Source organism: Rutidosis leptorrhynchoides, chromosome 7 (genome assembly GCF_046630445.1).
Source record: "Rutidosis leptorrhynchoides isolate AG116_Rl617_1_P2 chromosome 7, CSIRO_AGI_Rlap_v1, whole genome shotgun sequence".
Taxonomy (NCBI): Eukaryota; Viridiplantae; Streptophyta; class Magnoliopsida; order Asterales; family Asteraceae; genus Rutidosis; species Rutidosis leptorrhynchoides.
The window spans coordinates 155,571,692-155,585,781 of record NC_092339.1 but is presented as its reverse complement, the minus strand read 5'-3'; the positions used below and the strand labels follow the sequence as shown (position 1 = coordinate 155,585,781).

Below are 14,090 nucleotides of genomic sequence, written 5' to 3'. Positions count from 1 at the left end.
TCCGAAATTATTTACCTCTTCGCACTATCTATATTACATCATAAAAGAAACTATTTTAGTTTCTAAACTCTGAAACCTTCAAGTTTAAAATAAGAATGTTTTTGAAGTAGTGTTGAAAACTGAAGCATGAGTTACTATAATATAATGACACTTGATCAACGTGATTATATTACAGTAAGTCATGCTAAGTTTCTAAATGAAACGTGATGATTCACATATCATAACGTCATCATGTGCCATGTTACACGACTCTCGTATTCTATTTAACCCTTAAAAATATTAAGAAAATATTTCTTGATGATTCGGTCTTTTCCGAGGTATTCTGGTAATTTGACAAATCAAGATCGTTCCATTACAATTTTCTTCTTAGAACATTAACTATGTTCATTCCGAAATTCATATCTACTAATTCTGGACCATTATTCACTTGACTTAAAGTCGGGAAGAGAAAACAAAAGGATGAAGCTCCAAAATAGAAATGGGAGTATAAATCGCAGCAAATAGGAGAGAGCATTAACTGTGGATGTCAGTGATTATAGAAAGACAGAAGCATGGATTCCGAAATATAAGGGAAGAAATAAAGCCCAACAACAACTCAAAAATTACAAACCGTGTATATCGATGCATATAGCAATATAAAGACACGGGAGAACTAAAAACACTATAAAACCATGAGTATAGTAGAAGTAAATAGATTCTTTCGCCGGCAGATGAAAAAGAAGAATGACAGATATGAAAGTTAGGAGTATATCAAGAATCAGAACTGGATGGAGCATATTGACGAATGCTTTAAAGTATGAATTGAGGAAGGAAGAATAGAAGTTATGAGCTGTGGAAATAAGGAAATGAAGAGGGTGGATTTATAGTGAAATATCTGACAGGGCAATCAAAACAGATTATCGCATTTAACCAAAGAGGATCCTAATTTTCTTAATTTCCGAACAATCAAATCTTATTTAGATTTCGAAGATTTTCTTCTAAAATTCCTTGAATTCTAAAAATCAATCGTGGCTACGTCACCGGATAAGACAAGCATGTATTTACTCATTTTCACTCTTTTGCGATAGCTTCACTCGTACTCTTCACAAAATTAAATTGATTTATCTATATTACCCAATGATGATAAAACTCTAATTTTCAGCTCTTATACGTCATGAAAACATACTTATTTGACGATCCCAATCAAATTTCGGGACAAAATTTCTTTAACGGGTAGGTGCTGTGACGACCCGGAAATTTCTGACCAAAATTTAAACTTAATCTTTATATGATAACACTATTCCGACATGATAAGTAATGAATTTTGACAAGTTTTAAAAACTTTTGAAAATGAGTTTATATATAACGGTTGACCACCCTGTTTGTCCGACGATTTACGAACGTCATAACTTGTAATAATTATATATTGGTATATATATATATATATATATATATATATATATATATATATATATATATATATATATATATATATATATATATATATATATATATATATATATATATATATATATATATATATATATATATATATATATAATTAAGTATCTCATTAAGTATATTAACAAATGAATTATATACATATTTTGAGACTACTAACTTAAGGGTTTCGAAACGATAGTTAAATGTATCATTTTTCAACGTAATTACATATGATCTAAAATGAATATATAAGTATCGTATTAAGAAGTATAAAAATACTTTTAAAAGACTTAAATACATATATAAACATAAGTATATTCAACAAAGATAGCTATACACGTATTCGCATTCTATTTCCTCATGAATTCTATTCATATTTTTACGGTATTTTTACCCGTCTAATACGCAGCTTATAGATGTATAACTATTGAAAAATACACTACTTAGCAGCCCCATTTTTGAATCCTAGCATCTTTTTTTCTTGTTAATGAGTCATGAGACAAAAACTCACAAGTTTACTAACCATTTTGGCAACATATGACTCCATTATTAACTTAAAATTCGTCCATATGTATCACCCCATTTTTCCATTCCATTTTCTCATTCTTTACTCCAAATTACTCTCTCAAAATACTTCTATCTTCATACTAGATCATCATCAAGAATTTTCCTCATAATCTAGCTTCAAAATCAAGGTAGAACACTTCTTAAAACTCATGTTAAATTCCTACTCTATTGCTATCTTAATAAGTTTATAAAACTTGTAAAAACTAGAACTTGTTTTGGTGGAAACCAAGCATGTTTATAAACTAATGTAACCTTACTAACTTGACTTTAAAAACACTTACTTATATGTATTATGACATTATATTAAGTTATTATAAGAATTTATAACTTGTATATATGTATAACACCTAAGAACTTAATATACAACAATTGGTTTCTTTCGGTTCTTGAAAACTGTTTTGACACACGAATTTAAAAGCTATCTTAAACTTTGTTTTAGAGCATATAACTCTGGATATATGTTAATATATATGAATTAAGATTTCTGTAATTTTTTCATGATTTTAGACGAAGTGAAAGTAGTTTTCAAAAATTCATTAGTTGACTGATGACAGATTTTATCCGAGTCTGTCCACCGTTACAAGTTAAGGGCATAAGCCTAACTTCGACTATGAAACCAAAACTTTTCGATTATGGTTTGAAAACACAACATATTAAGGAGTCTCCAGCAACTTGATTCATTAAAAACCATGTAGTAACAAAGAATTTATGAACCGAAAGATTTGGCTAAGATTAATGTTGTATGCTCAATCAATCTAACTAGAAAACTATGCTAACTAAGACCTGGGCTATTTTCCTTGATAACACCTATTAGTGTATATGTTAATAACTAAAATATAGAAGGAAAATTAAAAATATTGAGTTTAGCTATTTTTCATAGCCTACGGACTGTTCCTATGATGAATTATTGAACTGTGCGGACAGATTTACGCACCTGTGACAAAATAAAATTTTAACTAACCTATACTCTGATTCAGAACATATGCCAATTATGGCTGGTTATAGGACTCAAATACCTTTCCAATGATGGCTCTTACACCTATAGAAATCGAACACACTATGAGATATACCTATCGGGAGTTGACTATTTAAAATCAGGAAATCTATATAAGATTTAAAATAAGACTAACAACTAATTACTAACTTAAACAAGTAAAAATATTATATAATTAATATATAAACTTGTTTTATCAATATTATATGTTAATAATATTATTTAATATATATAATTGATATAGGTTCGTGAATCTGTCGAAGGCCGGGTCGTATTTTTCATCGAATTGAAAAATAATATTATTTACCAATCAATGACTTACAAGTGAGTTTCATTACTCCCTTTCTATATATATTTTTGGGCTGAGAATACATGCGCTGTTTTATAACTGTTTTACGAAATGGACACAAGTACTAAAAACATATTCTACATTGAGTTGTACCACTTTGTATATTTTTCCCTAATAGCTTGGTAACTAATATTTACATGTTGTAAGAGCATGTAAGCGCGAATCATATTGATAGATCTATCGGGTTTGACAACCCCAACCGGGCTAGTTGCTCTAGTATCGTAAACGGTTGCGTAGTACTTCGTTTTTACTACACTTGGTACAGTGTAGGGAGATTTCATAATAAAGGGAATATGCCACATTAATTGTTAAGTATGGTTACCGAAGCGCTCAACAACTTATAGAATACTTTTATACACTTGCGAGTGTACGGATATTTATGGAAACTGAAATCTTGTGGTCTATTACTATTACAGAAATGATTGATTATGATAAACTAATGAACTCACCAACCTTTTGGTTGATACTTTAAAGCATGTTTATTCTCAGGTATTAAATAAATCTTCCGCTGTGCATTAGCTCATTTTAAGGATATTACTTGGAGTCATTCATGACATACTTTGAAAGACGTTACATTCGAGTCATTGAGTTCATCAAGATTAATATTAATTCAATTATAGTTAGATGTAATATGAAATGGTATGCATGCCGTCAATTTTTGATGTAAAGAAAGTTTGTCTTTTAAAAACGAATGCAATGTTTGTAAAATGTATCATATAGAGGTCAAATACCTCGCGATGTAATCAACTATTGTGAATTGTTTATAATGTATATGAACGGTTCCTTTCACTTTAGCTTACCCTCTCGTTGTTTACCTTTTTATAGGCTCTGGCGTGGACAAGGGTAAGAGCGTGCGTTTGGATTAGTGATCCCGCTTTGTTTTGATAGGGGACTCTTTTGGATGTGATAGCTTTTGGTGTTTGACCGAGATTTGGGTAGTTTAACCCCCAAACACCATGCTCATAGTGTCGTTTGGAATTTAAACTAATGTGGTCAAAACTCATGTTTTGTATGAAACTCGTAATTCGGGTCGATGTGGACCCCGTTTCGTAAAACTTATTTTATTATTGAATCGTGTGAGTTTTTCATATTATAACATGTTGTGAAAAGCGTTTCATCTAAATATGTCGGGAAGTGGGTGATCTTTATTTGAAAAATTGAAAAACCGAACAGTAGCTGATGAGGCTTCTGCGCACCGCGCACCTGTGCTGAAATAAAAAAAAAAATTTTGTTTACTGTTTCGGCTGGATATTGGGTTGGATTGTTACATGAATGTTAAGGGCTTCTATTTTTTCAAGTTTTCTTCTGAACAAGGATTAATGGGTGTTATGGAAAGTGGTCCGTGGATGATTCGAACGGTACCAATTATTCTAAACAAATGGACTCCGACTATTTCTCTTACAAAGGAAGATTTGTATAAAGTGCCGATTTGGGTGAAATATGATGTTCCATTAGCAGGGTTTACTGAAACAGGATTAACTCTCATTTCATATAAACTAGGGAAACCTTTGTTGTTAGATTCATACACTTCTACCATGTGTCTTGAGGCATGGGGGAGACCTAACTTCGCTAGAGCTATGATTGGAGTTTCAACGGAGTGTGAGTTACGTGAAACTTTGAAGGTGGCCACGCCTAACTTATTGGATGGGAAGAAAACCATCGAAGAAATAAAAGTGTGGCGTCCCCCGAGATGCTCTTGTTGCAAATTTTTTGGCCATAATGACGCTGAATGTCCGAAGATTATAAAGGTTGATGCTAGCACTGTTATTGCAACAAGTGATGGCTTTAAACAGGTTAAAATTAATGCTACTAAAACAGATGGTACTCGAGCTGTTGGGAACAAAAATTGGATGATAGTTGGGAAACAGAAGCCCAAGTTTGTTTACAGGCCCAAGACCAATATTGGTAACAATAAAAAAGTCGATACTAATGTCGCTAGTACCAGTGGAGTTAAAGACTCATATGTTATAGTAAATCCTTTTGATACTTTTAATATGTGTAATGATGAGGGTGAATTAAATAAACAACATAATAACGATGATAGTCTGAAAGATGTGGACCCTTGTAATAATGATGTGGAACCGTGTGTTGATGAAACAGCCAAGTTCATGGCGGCTAAAACTTCTGAGGGGGCATGCACTCCCTGTCTGGACGGTATTAATGATTAACATAGCATCGTGGAATATTCGGGGATTGAACCGGCTCCCAAAGCAAAACGAGGTTCAAAATGTGGTGACTAGTAATAAACTAAGTATTTGTGCTATTTTAGAATCACATGTGGCTATTGACAAGTTAAGTCGTATTTGTAGATCTGTGTTTCCTACTTGGTACTGGACGTCTAATGGGAGTGTATGCATACATGGGACCTGTATTATTATTGGTTGGAATCCATCTATTATTCAACTTATGGTTCTTGTAGTTTCGGATCAAGCGATCCATTGTCAGGCAAAGTCGTGTGTGGATGATAGCATGTTTTTTGTCTCTTTTATATATGCAGCAAATAAATACATTAAGAGACGTCCGCTTTGGCGGGAACTAAATATGCATAAAACGTTTGTGGGTAATAAGCCATGGGTAATGATGGGAGATTTTAATGCTTCGCTCAGTATTGAGGAGTCGTTGATGGGGTCTTCTAGGACACCCATTTCTATGAGAGAATTTAAAGAGTGTGTTGATGCTATTAACATGAGTGATGTAAATCATTCTGGTTTTCGATTTACTTGGAACCAAAGGCCTGATTCGAACACAGGCATTTTAAAGAATTTGGATAGAGTAATGGCAAATGATGCATTTATTGATAGTTTTATAGATTCATACGTAATCTTTCAAGCGTACCGAATATCAGATCATTGCCCAACTGTTCTTGAAATTTCGCTTGCTGTTGAAGTGAAACCAAAGCCGTTTAAATTTAGCAATTATATTGGAGAGCATCCGGATTTCAAAAGTTCGGTTCAAGAATGTTGGAATGCTAATGTGGACGGGTATATGATGTTTAAGGTTGTTAAACGCTTGCGCATGTTGAAAAAACCCATGAGAAAATTAATGTGGTTAAAGGGGAACATTCATAAAAATGTTGTTGATCTTCGAAAAGAATTGGAATTGTCTCAGAAACATTTGGATGAAAATCCCCTCTCTTTTGAAGCGCATGCTCGTGAAGGTGATATTTTGCGAAAATTTAGTACTGCCGTTTTGGAAGAAGAGTGTTTTTTTAAGCAAAAACCTAAGGTGGAATGGTTGTGGTTGGGTGATAGCAATTCTAGCTACTTTCACAAAGTGGTGCGTGGAAAAACTCATCGAAGCCGAATTCAGGCTATTGAAGACATACATAGAAACATGGTAGAAGGTACTCAAGTTCCAAATATAATTGTTTCTCACTTTGCTAATTTCCTTGGAACAGATAACATTTGTGATAATATTATGGAGCCAAATTATTTATTCACAAAGAAGATTAAAGTGGAGAAAGCTAGCGCAATGATTAGTGAAGTTTCTGACTTGGAGATTAAAGCGGCAATATTTAGTATTGGAGATAATAAATCTCCGGGTTCGGATGGTTTTTCTTCATTTTTTTTTCAAGAAAGCATGGGATGTTATAGGAGAAGATGTTACTACTGCTATAAAAGATTTCTTTCATAACGGTAGATTATTGAAAGAAATTAACCACACCGTTATTGCTCTTCTTCCAAAGATTTAAACTCCTTTGAAGGTTTCAGAATTCAGACCGATATCATGCTGCAATGTTATTTACAAGTGTATTACTAAAATTATAACGAATCTTATTAAATCAAGCCTTGAAGATGTACTTAATTTAAATCAGTCGGCATTTTAGTTTAAATCAGTCGCCATTCATTCCAGGGAGAAGGATTGCGGATAATATTCTCTTAACTCGAGAAATTATGAAAAATTATCATTTGGATCGGGGTGTCCAGAGATGCGTGTTTAAAGTTGATATTCAAAAAGCTTATGACACCGTAGATTGGAATTTCTTGAGGTCGACTCTTAAGGGTTTTGGTTTTCCTAATCTGATGATTAAATGGATTATACGGTGTGTCACTTCTACTACTTTTTCTATTAACATCAATGGAGAGATGCATGGTTATTTTCAAGGAAAAAGAGGGCTTCGTCAAGGTGACTCAATGTCTCCATATTTGTTCACTCTTGTTATGGAAGTACTTTCATTGATGTTGACTTGGAGGGCAACGCAATTGCATTATTTTAAGTATCATCCAAAATGTGAAAAGTTGAAAATTATCAATTTATGCTTTGCAGACGATCTATTTTTATTCTCTTAAGCTGATGTGGATTCGGTAAAAGTCATAAAAGATGCGTTGGATGAATTTAAGGCGTGCTCAGGTTTAACTCCAAGTCTTCCAAAGAGTACGGCGTTCTTCGCAAATGTTCTCATGGGTTTGAAAGCGCAAATTATCCATATTCTTCCATTTGACGAAGGTACATTGCATGTTCGGTACTTGGGAGTTCCGTTAGTTTCATCTCGCCTTTTATATCAGGATTGTAAAATTCTGGTTGATAGAGTCAAGAAAAAGGTAGAGGATTGGAAAAATAAATTTCTCTCTTTTGCTGGTAGAGTCCAACTTATTTTATCCGTTCTAACCAAGATGCAAGTTTATTGGTCATCGGTATTTATCTTGCCGGATGCAATTATTAAAGATATTGAGAAAATTTTACGAGATTTTTTATGGTGTCAAGGAGAGTTGAAAAGAGGAAAGGCGAAAGTGAAATGAGATGATTTGTGTCTTCCTAAAGACCAAGGTGGTTTAGGAATTAAAAGGTTGAAATATTGGAATATTGCTCTTATGACTTCCCACGTTTGGCGTATTTTAAATCACAAGGAATCCTTGTGGGTAAAATGAATACATGCGTATCATTTACATAATATATCTTTTTTGGGATGTTTCCGTTAAGCCGAATGCTAGTTGGAGTTGGAGAAAGATATTACTTACGCATAATGTGATTCACAAACATTTTTTTCACCAACTCGGATATGGTCATGACACGCTTGCTTGGTTGGATGTGTGGAATGATATTAGTCATCTTAATAATTTATATCTGCTGTTGAAAGAATATTGGTGTCAAAATGGTCAAAACTTGTTTAAGAGTGAAAAACTAAGGTGATATGGGCAAGACGTGCCACATCTAACAGATGTGTTGCATCTGAAACCGTCGTGATGAATGTTGATATTATCACTCGATCCGGATGCGCCGCATTTAGGACAGATCCCCCGCATTGGCTTAGATGTGCCGCATCTGATCAGTAACTTTTAAAAAAAAATTATGTACGTTTCATCAACGCGAGTAAAAATGCCACAAAAATCATCACGATGCTAATGAAGTTGTAAATTATGCCTAAACTTTGCACAAGAGGACTTGCATCACATTTTCCACATGAATACACATCGGTATTCTGTAAAACTGACTCCCCTGTAACGCTTATATCACCCAAAAACGAGCCAAATAAAGATTTTGAATCACCCCCCCTCACCCCCGACCATAATCTTTAATCTTTACTCGATTTGAATCAAACAAAGGGGAACTAAAAAGCATCACTTTTTATAAAGCTCTTCAAAACCTCCATAATGACCATTTTAATCTCAACTTAATTAGTTCGATTTATCGTTTCATCGGTTTATAGTTTTAAAGGTATTATTTAGAATTAAATCAAAAAACAAATTCATATGTCCTAATCGATATGCAATCGAAACGAAAATCGAATTTAACTTCAGTTCGATTTCGGTCAATGTTGGAAAAGATGCGAGACGGAGATGAGTCGATCAGGTGCTTGAAAGGTTGAATCGGTCGAGACGGGGTCGATACACATTGACCAATGTTGACATTTAAGTAAATATATTAAATAAATATTACAAACATAGATTTTTTAAAACCAAATATTTAAAAAATAAATGATTCACAAATAAAATGATGAGGTGTTAGTTCAAATAATATATAGGATTTTTAATGTTTTTTTATTTATAATGTAATTATTAATTTATCTTTAAGGAAATACGGAGTACTATGTAAGTTGGTGTTTCTCTAAACGAATTTTAATAGGCTTGAAATTTTCGTTTACACTAGAACAAAGTCAGACAAAAAGTCAACTCAATTTTTTCGACTTTGACCTGACTTTTAGCGTTGACCGTTCAATTAGAAGTTTTTAGACGAAAGGGGACGGACTAATCACCAAACCTCCGCAACCGCCTTTTGCAACCATGATTTTGGTTAAATCCGAACAAATAACAAAATTCAAAATTTGATAAAAACACCCTTCACAAGAACTATCCTCTATCATGTTTCATATTTCAGCGTTCAATTATGTTCGAGGTACTGCCCTCCTTTACCGAAAAAAAAACTATACAATAGATTTCAATGTTCTGTTTTTACGTGTATATATAAACCAAAATATACCAATAATTTTTTAAAGGTGGTTAGAAGTTTGATGGAGTTCGAACGTGATATTTAAACCACCGACCCAATTATTTCCTGAGAGGAACATTACAATCCCCTACCGCTCCTCAGGAGGAAACTCCCACGGCTTGAGGTTAAAATATACCAACAAATATACCGTGTAATTATATTGGATAAAAACAGTTATCAAAATTAAAAGATAGCAAATTATGTGACAAATTATGCAATAACCCTATACGATACAAGGTTTAAATTTCCTCCATTTTAGTAGCCTCAACAAGACTACTTTGTATATGAGCAATCAATCCTTCTATCTGCTCCCTGGAATGAAGTGGTGAAGGATAAACAAAAAGACAATCCAATTTTCCATCCACAATCGTATCAAAAACAGCGATCGATGGGCCTATTCCATGAATCGAGGCACACCCAATAAAGTCATCTAGTAAAAGATCTTGTTGCAACTCACTAACATTCTCGATGATTGTATCTTCGAAGACAGTTACCAATGCGCTTCGCAAGGAAGACTTTGGTGTCAAACTTGGGTTATCAACTGCCTTGGACATGAGATAGTTTAAGTCCGCAATATCTGTGAAATGTTTGTTGTTGTTCTTAGAGCTTGCAAAGGACGTGTAGCTTCTTGTTGCCACGTCCCATAAGTTTTCACCGCTTTTCACTTCTTGAATCGTGTTGATGGCCGACTGGTAAAATCCTGCAAGGCGTACAAATGAGTCATATTAGTAATATCCCGCAAGGCGTACAAATGAGTCATGTTACAAAAGTATCAGTCAATACATTACTGTTATGTACAACATTTTTATGCACGTTAACATGCTTACCTAAAAAAAAAAATTAGGAACTTACCAAGATTATAGGGAGAGAGAGGTGGATCAAGATCTGAGCGACAATCGTTTAAAAACACCACTCCATATTTTTTGCGGTTGTTTCTACTCGAGCGGCGCTTAGAGGAGTAGACTGCAAGTAGAATCGCAGCGACCATTACTCCACAAAACTTGATTCCTCTCGACTTGCAACCCTACGTATCAGTCGAATCATATAAGTTCAATAACAATATATACTATGATAACCAAACTTTTTGAATTGAAATTCGGTTGAAGTAAACTAAGAAGTTATAACTTACAGCTAACAGCAGTTGAGTATCTCTTGAACTCATTTTGAATCTCACAACTTCTGAATTAAAAGGCCCTTTCACATTTTTAAACTTCAATTTCGAGAGCCTAAACGTATTAAACGAGTATGTTACCATATCCTTCCCATGTTCCCACATCGTCTTCTTAGCCTTCCCGATAGGAATAAGATCCTCAATCGCCATATGATACCCTTCTTTATGCCCTTCTGCCCCATTTTTTCCAATCACTTCTCTCAACTCCCTAAGTAACGAAACACCCGTTAATCGGTCACAAATCGCCGTATGCAAACGCATTGCCAAGATCCATTTCTCGTCTGCCAACGTGTACAAGGTAGCATACATTAAGTAAAACCCTCCCATGCTCAACGAACGGCTACCAACACTTGTCCACTCGTTGATATTGAGCTCATGCTCGAAGATCATGTGTAATGGAGAGAGGGGTGGGTTGGGACCGCGAGTCACGAGAGTGGTGAGGAGTTCGGATGTTTTTGATTGGTTAATGACGTTGAGATGAAGGTGAGGGATTGGAGGGTTGATAATGAAAGAGTTTGAGCCTGTTGAAATGTTTTTGAGTAGCATTGAAGTAAGTATAGGATGATTATTTTGAATTTTGTGAAGAACTTCTTTAAGATGTGTGATATTTAGGTGTTTAGAGGCTTGAAGTGCCATTACAGCTATCCCTGTGCCACTTGATGTTACTTTGCACCAATTTTGCTCAGTGCCACCTAGCAGTCTTGTGATGCTATCAGTTTTTTTTGTCGCTTCACTCATTTCTTCTTTGTTTGAGAGAAAATAGTTAATTGGTAATTGTTTTGAGTGTTACTTATAGCTAGAGCTCATACTTTTGTGTAACAAGTTTTTGAATTTGTGGTTGGCATGAAATGAAATTTGAGGTTTGATGAAATTGGCATTAACTAATTGTATGGTGCACCAAGTTTATTAACATTGAGATTTGTTACATTTGGGACTTGTTCTCATGAAAAAGTGTGATTGCATGATTAGCATGAAGCTGAGACCTAACTGTTCTTGTATCATTTCATATTCATGACCTTGTTTCACCCCGTTTCAAGCTTTTTGTTAATTGTTAGTGTAATGCAACACTATGTATGTTGATACTTTTGATTAATAACTAAAAATTATATCATATTATATTTTAAAAACTACATATTTGTGATATATTTTAGAGTTTAAGGTACTCAATAGTCATATACTTTTATTTTTATTCCAATGTATGTTATATAACCAGAAAAATACTATTGTAGACTATTTAACATAAAAAGTGTGTTAATGCAAACAAACTTAACTTGTTAATCTGATAAATAAGGTATTTGTTATACATGCTACGTTCTTAATTTTTTCCGTTAAACAGTCATGTGTTACTAATGATTCTCGAGTGTTACTCGAAGGATTGGCAACAAGTTTCATGAAGGAATCCTCATCAAAAACATGACCAATCGAAAAATCACAGTTCACTTGCTGTTAATACTATATGCTAAATGTTCATCATTCACTCTGTTGTTGATTGTTGTCTTTGACACAAATCGTTAACAAAAATCTTCTAGTCGCTGCTTCTAGGAGATGTTGTAATTAATATCATAACTCAATTCATTTAGATTGCATTTTTGAAAAATTCGGTGTCGATGAAGTTAAAGATCAAGCTTGACGAGAAATGTTACATGATGATGAAAACGAACAGAAACATGAGTAGGAAACGGACATAAGCAGTATGATTGTGAGATGCTTGGTATTTGATTTGATTTAACGAACCTTTTAACATCCGTTACTTAGGGACTGCACAAGCAAAATGAACAAACCACAGGGACTGTAAGTGTAATGTTTTCAATTTTTTTTCAAAAAAAAAAGACACATAATTAGTTCAACCGGTCTAACAGGTAACCGGTCAACTTTTATTTACATTAGCACACTTTTTCAAAGTACGTAATCTACAATAGTTTTTTTTCTAGGTATATAGTCTAAATTAGAATAAAAATAAAAGTACATAAATACTGAGTAACTTAATCCCTATATTTGAAAGACTACATAATGAGATATCTTATCTTATTGTGATATATGTTAAAGACTACATATTTGTAATGCTACCATAATTTTACATGTTCAACTTGTTACGTTTGGAATTGATCATGCCGCAAGCTTAACCAAATAAAACAAACGAATTTATGTATGCATTGTTTTTTAGAACTACAACAAGTCAACAAACAAATTATACCATGACTTTGAATTTGACTTTGACTTTGTGATTTTCTTGATGCTATTATATTATATTATATTATATTATTATACCTATATATTCTAAAAGAGACAGTGGAAATGAATAGTAAGGGCATCTTTGCCTTTTCAATATATATATATTTTTATCATTTGCACAACAAAGCCCCAACACTTTTCCAAAAAAATCAAATCGACCCCGGGGATAAAGTGTCAAATTATCATTTTCATAAAAAAAACTTAAATAAACTCCACTCAAATATTCAACGGGCCATATCTTCTCGCTCGCATCGAGTCAAATTCTTCCGACATCATCGTTAAACTCGAAATAATTTTAGGAACACAATGTCACTAGCTATACGCAAAACGGACTCTTTTTAAAAAACGCTAAATATTTGGGGTACTTTTCATACACGTTTATTTTGCGTTATATTTTTAAAAATTGACACATTCCATAGCGAAACGCAGAGATGCACATATATTGTTAATTTAAAATAACAATTAAATTTTTCACGGGTTATACCTTTTAGTTCGACTCGAGTTGCGCTTCAACGACATCATCGCTGGCCACGAAATAAATTTACAAACTAAACGCAATAAAATACATTGAAAACCGAACCCCCGGCGCGAAGCGAGGGTTCGAACACTAGTTAATTCTATACCAACCCAAAGAGCTTATAACTGACCTCCAGTAGTAGTGTGGTGAATTTAAGTAGAGACTCGTGTGGTTACAGGGCACCGCTAATTTGAAATTTTTTAGTAGAAAATACTCTGTAAATTGTATAGGATACTACTAAATTTAAATGTATGACCTCATATATTTTTCAAATATGCAGTTTTTCTTTTAAATTGTATAGGATACCACCAAATTATACTACTCGGACCTCATATATTTGTCAAATTTATAATTTCTTTGAAGATAAACTATCACTAAAATAACATTCTAATATAATTAATATAGTTAGTAC

The 14,090-nt window shown here is 33.5% G+C and overlaps 2 protein-coding genes across 2 annotated transcripts; one reads left to right on the top strand and one right to left on the bottom strand.

The window, feature by feature from the left end:
• Positions 1–4,651: 4,651 nt before the first annotated feature.
• Positions 4,652–8,071, top strand: LOC139859712 (uncharacterized). Its single transcript, XM_071848490.1, has 4 exons — positions 4,652–5,486; positions 5,602–6,882; positions 7,305–7,457; positions 7,623–8,071. The coding sequence occupies exons 1-4, from the start codon at positions 4,652–4,654 to the stop codon at positions 8,069–8,071; spliced, it is 2,718 nt and encodes a 905-aa protein (XP_071704591.1).
• A 1,926-nt stretch (positions 8,072–9,997) lies between these two features.
• Positions 9,998–11,667, bottom strand: LOC139859711 (uncharacterized). Its single transcript, XM_071848489.1, has 3 exons — positions 10,888–11,667; positions 10,611–10,782; positions 9,998–10,458 (listed from the first exon to the last, which is right to left on the bottom strand). Exons 1-3 carry the CDS (start codon positions 11,665–11,667, stop codon positions 9,998–10,000), a joined length of 1,413 nt encoding a protein of 470 aa, XP_071704590.1.
• Between the last annotated feature and the right edge of the window lie 2,423 nt (positions 11,668–14,090).

Excerpts from the sequence above, each read along its gene's own strand:
- LOC139859712 (XM_071848490.1), top strand. The coding sequence starts at position 4,652 with ATGGGTGTTATGGAAAGTGGTCCGTGGATGATTCGAACGGTACCAATT. Across the intron at positions 5,487-5,601 it reads ATGCACTCCCTGTCTGGACG|AATCACATGTGGCTATTGAC; the intron begins GTATTAATGATT and ends GTGCTATTTTAG. Across the intron at positions 7,458-7,622 it reads AAAAAGAGGGCTTCGTCAAG|CTGATGTGGATTCGGTAAAA; the intron begins GTGACTCAATGT and ends TATTCTCTTAAG.
- LOC139859711 (XM_071848489.1), bottom strand. The coding sequence starts at position 11,667 with ATGAGTGAAGCGACAAAAAAAACTGATAGCATCACAAGACTGCTAGGT. Across the intron at positions 10,783-10,887 it reads ATACTCAACTGCTGTTAGCT|GGTTGCAAGTCGAGAGGAAT; the intron begins GTAAGTTATAAC and ends ACTGATACGTAG. Across the intron at positions 10,459-10,610 it reads TCTCTCTCCCTATAATCTTG|GATTTTACCAGTCGGCCATC; the intron begins GTAAGTTCCTAA and ends TACGCCTTGCAG.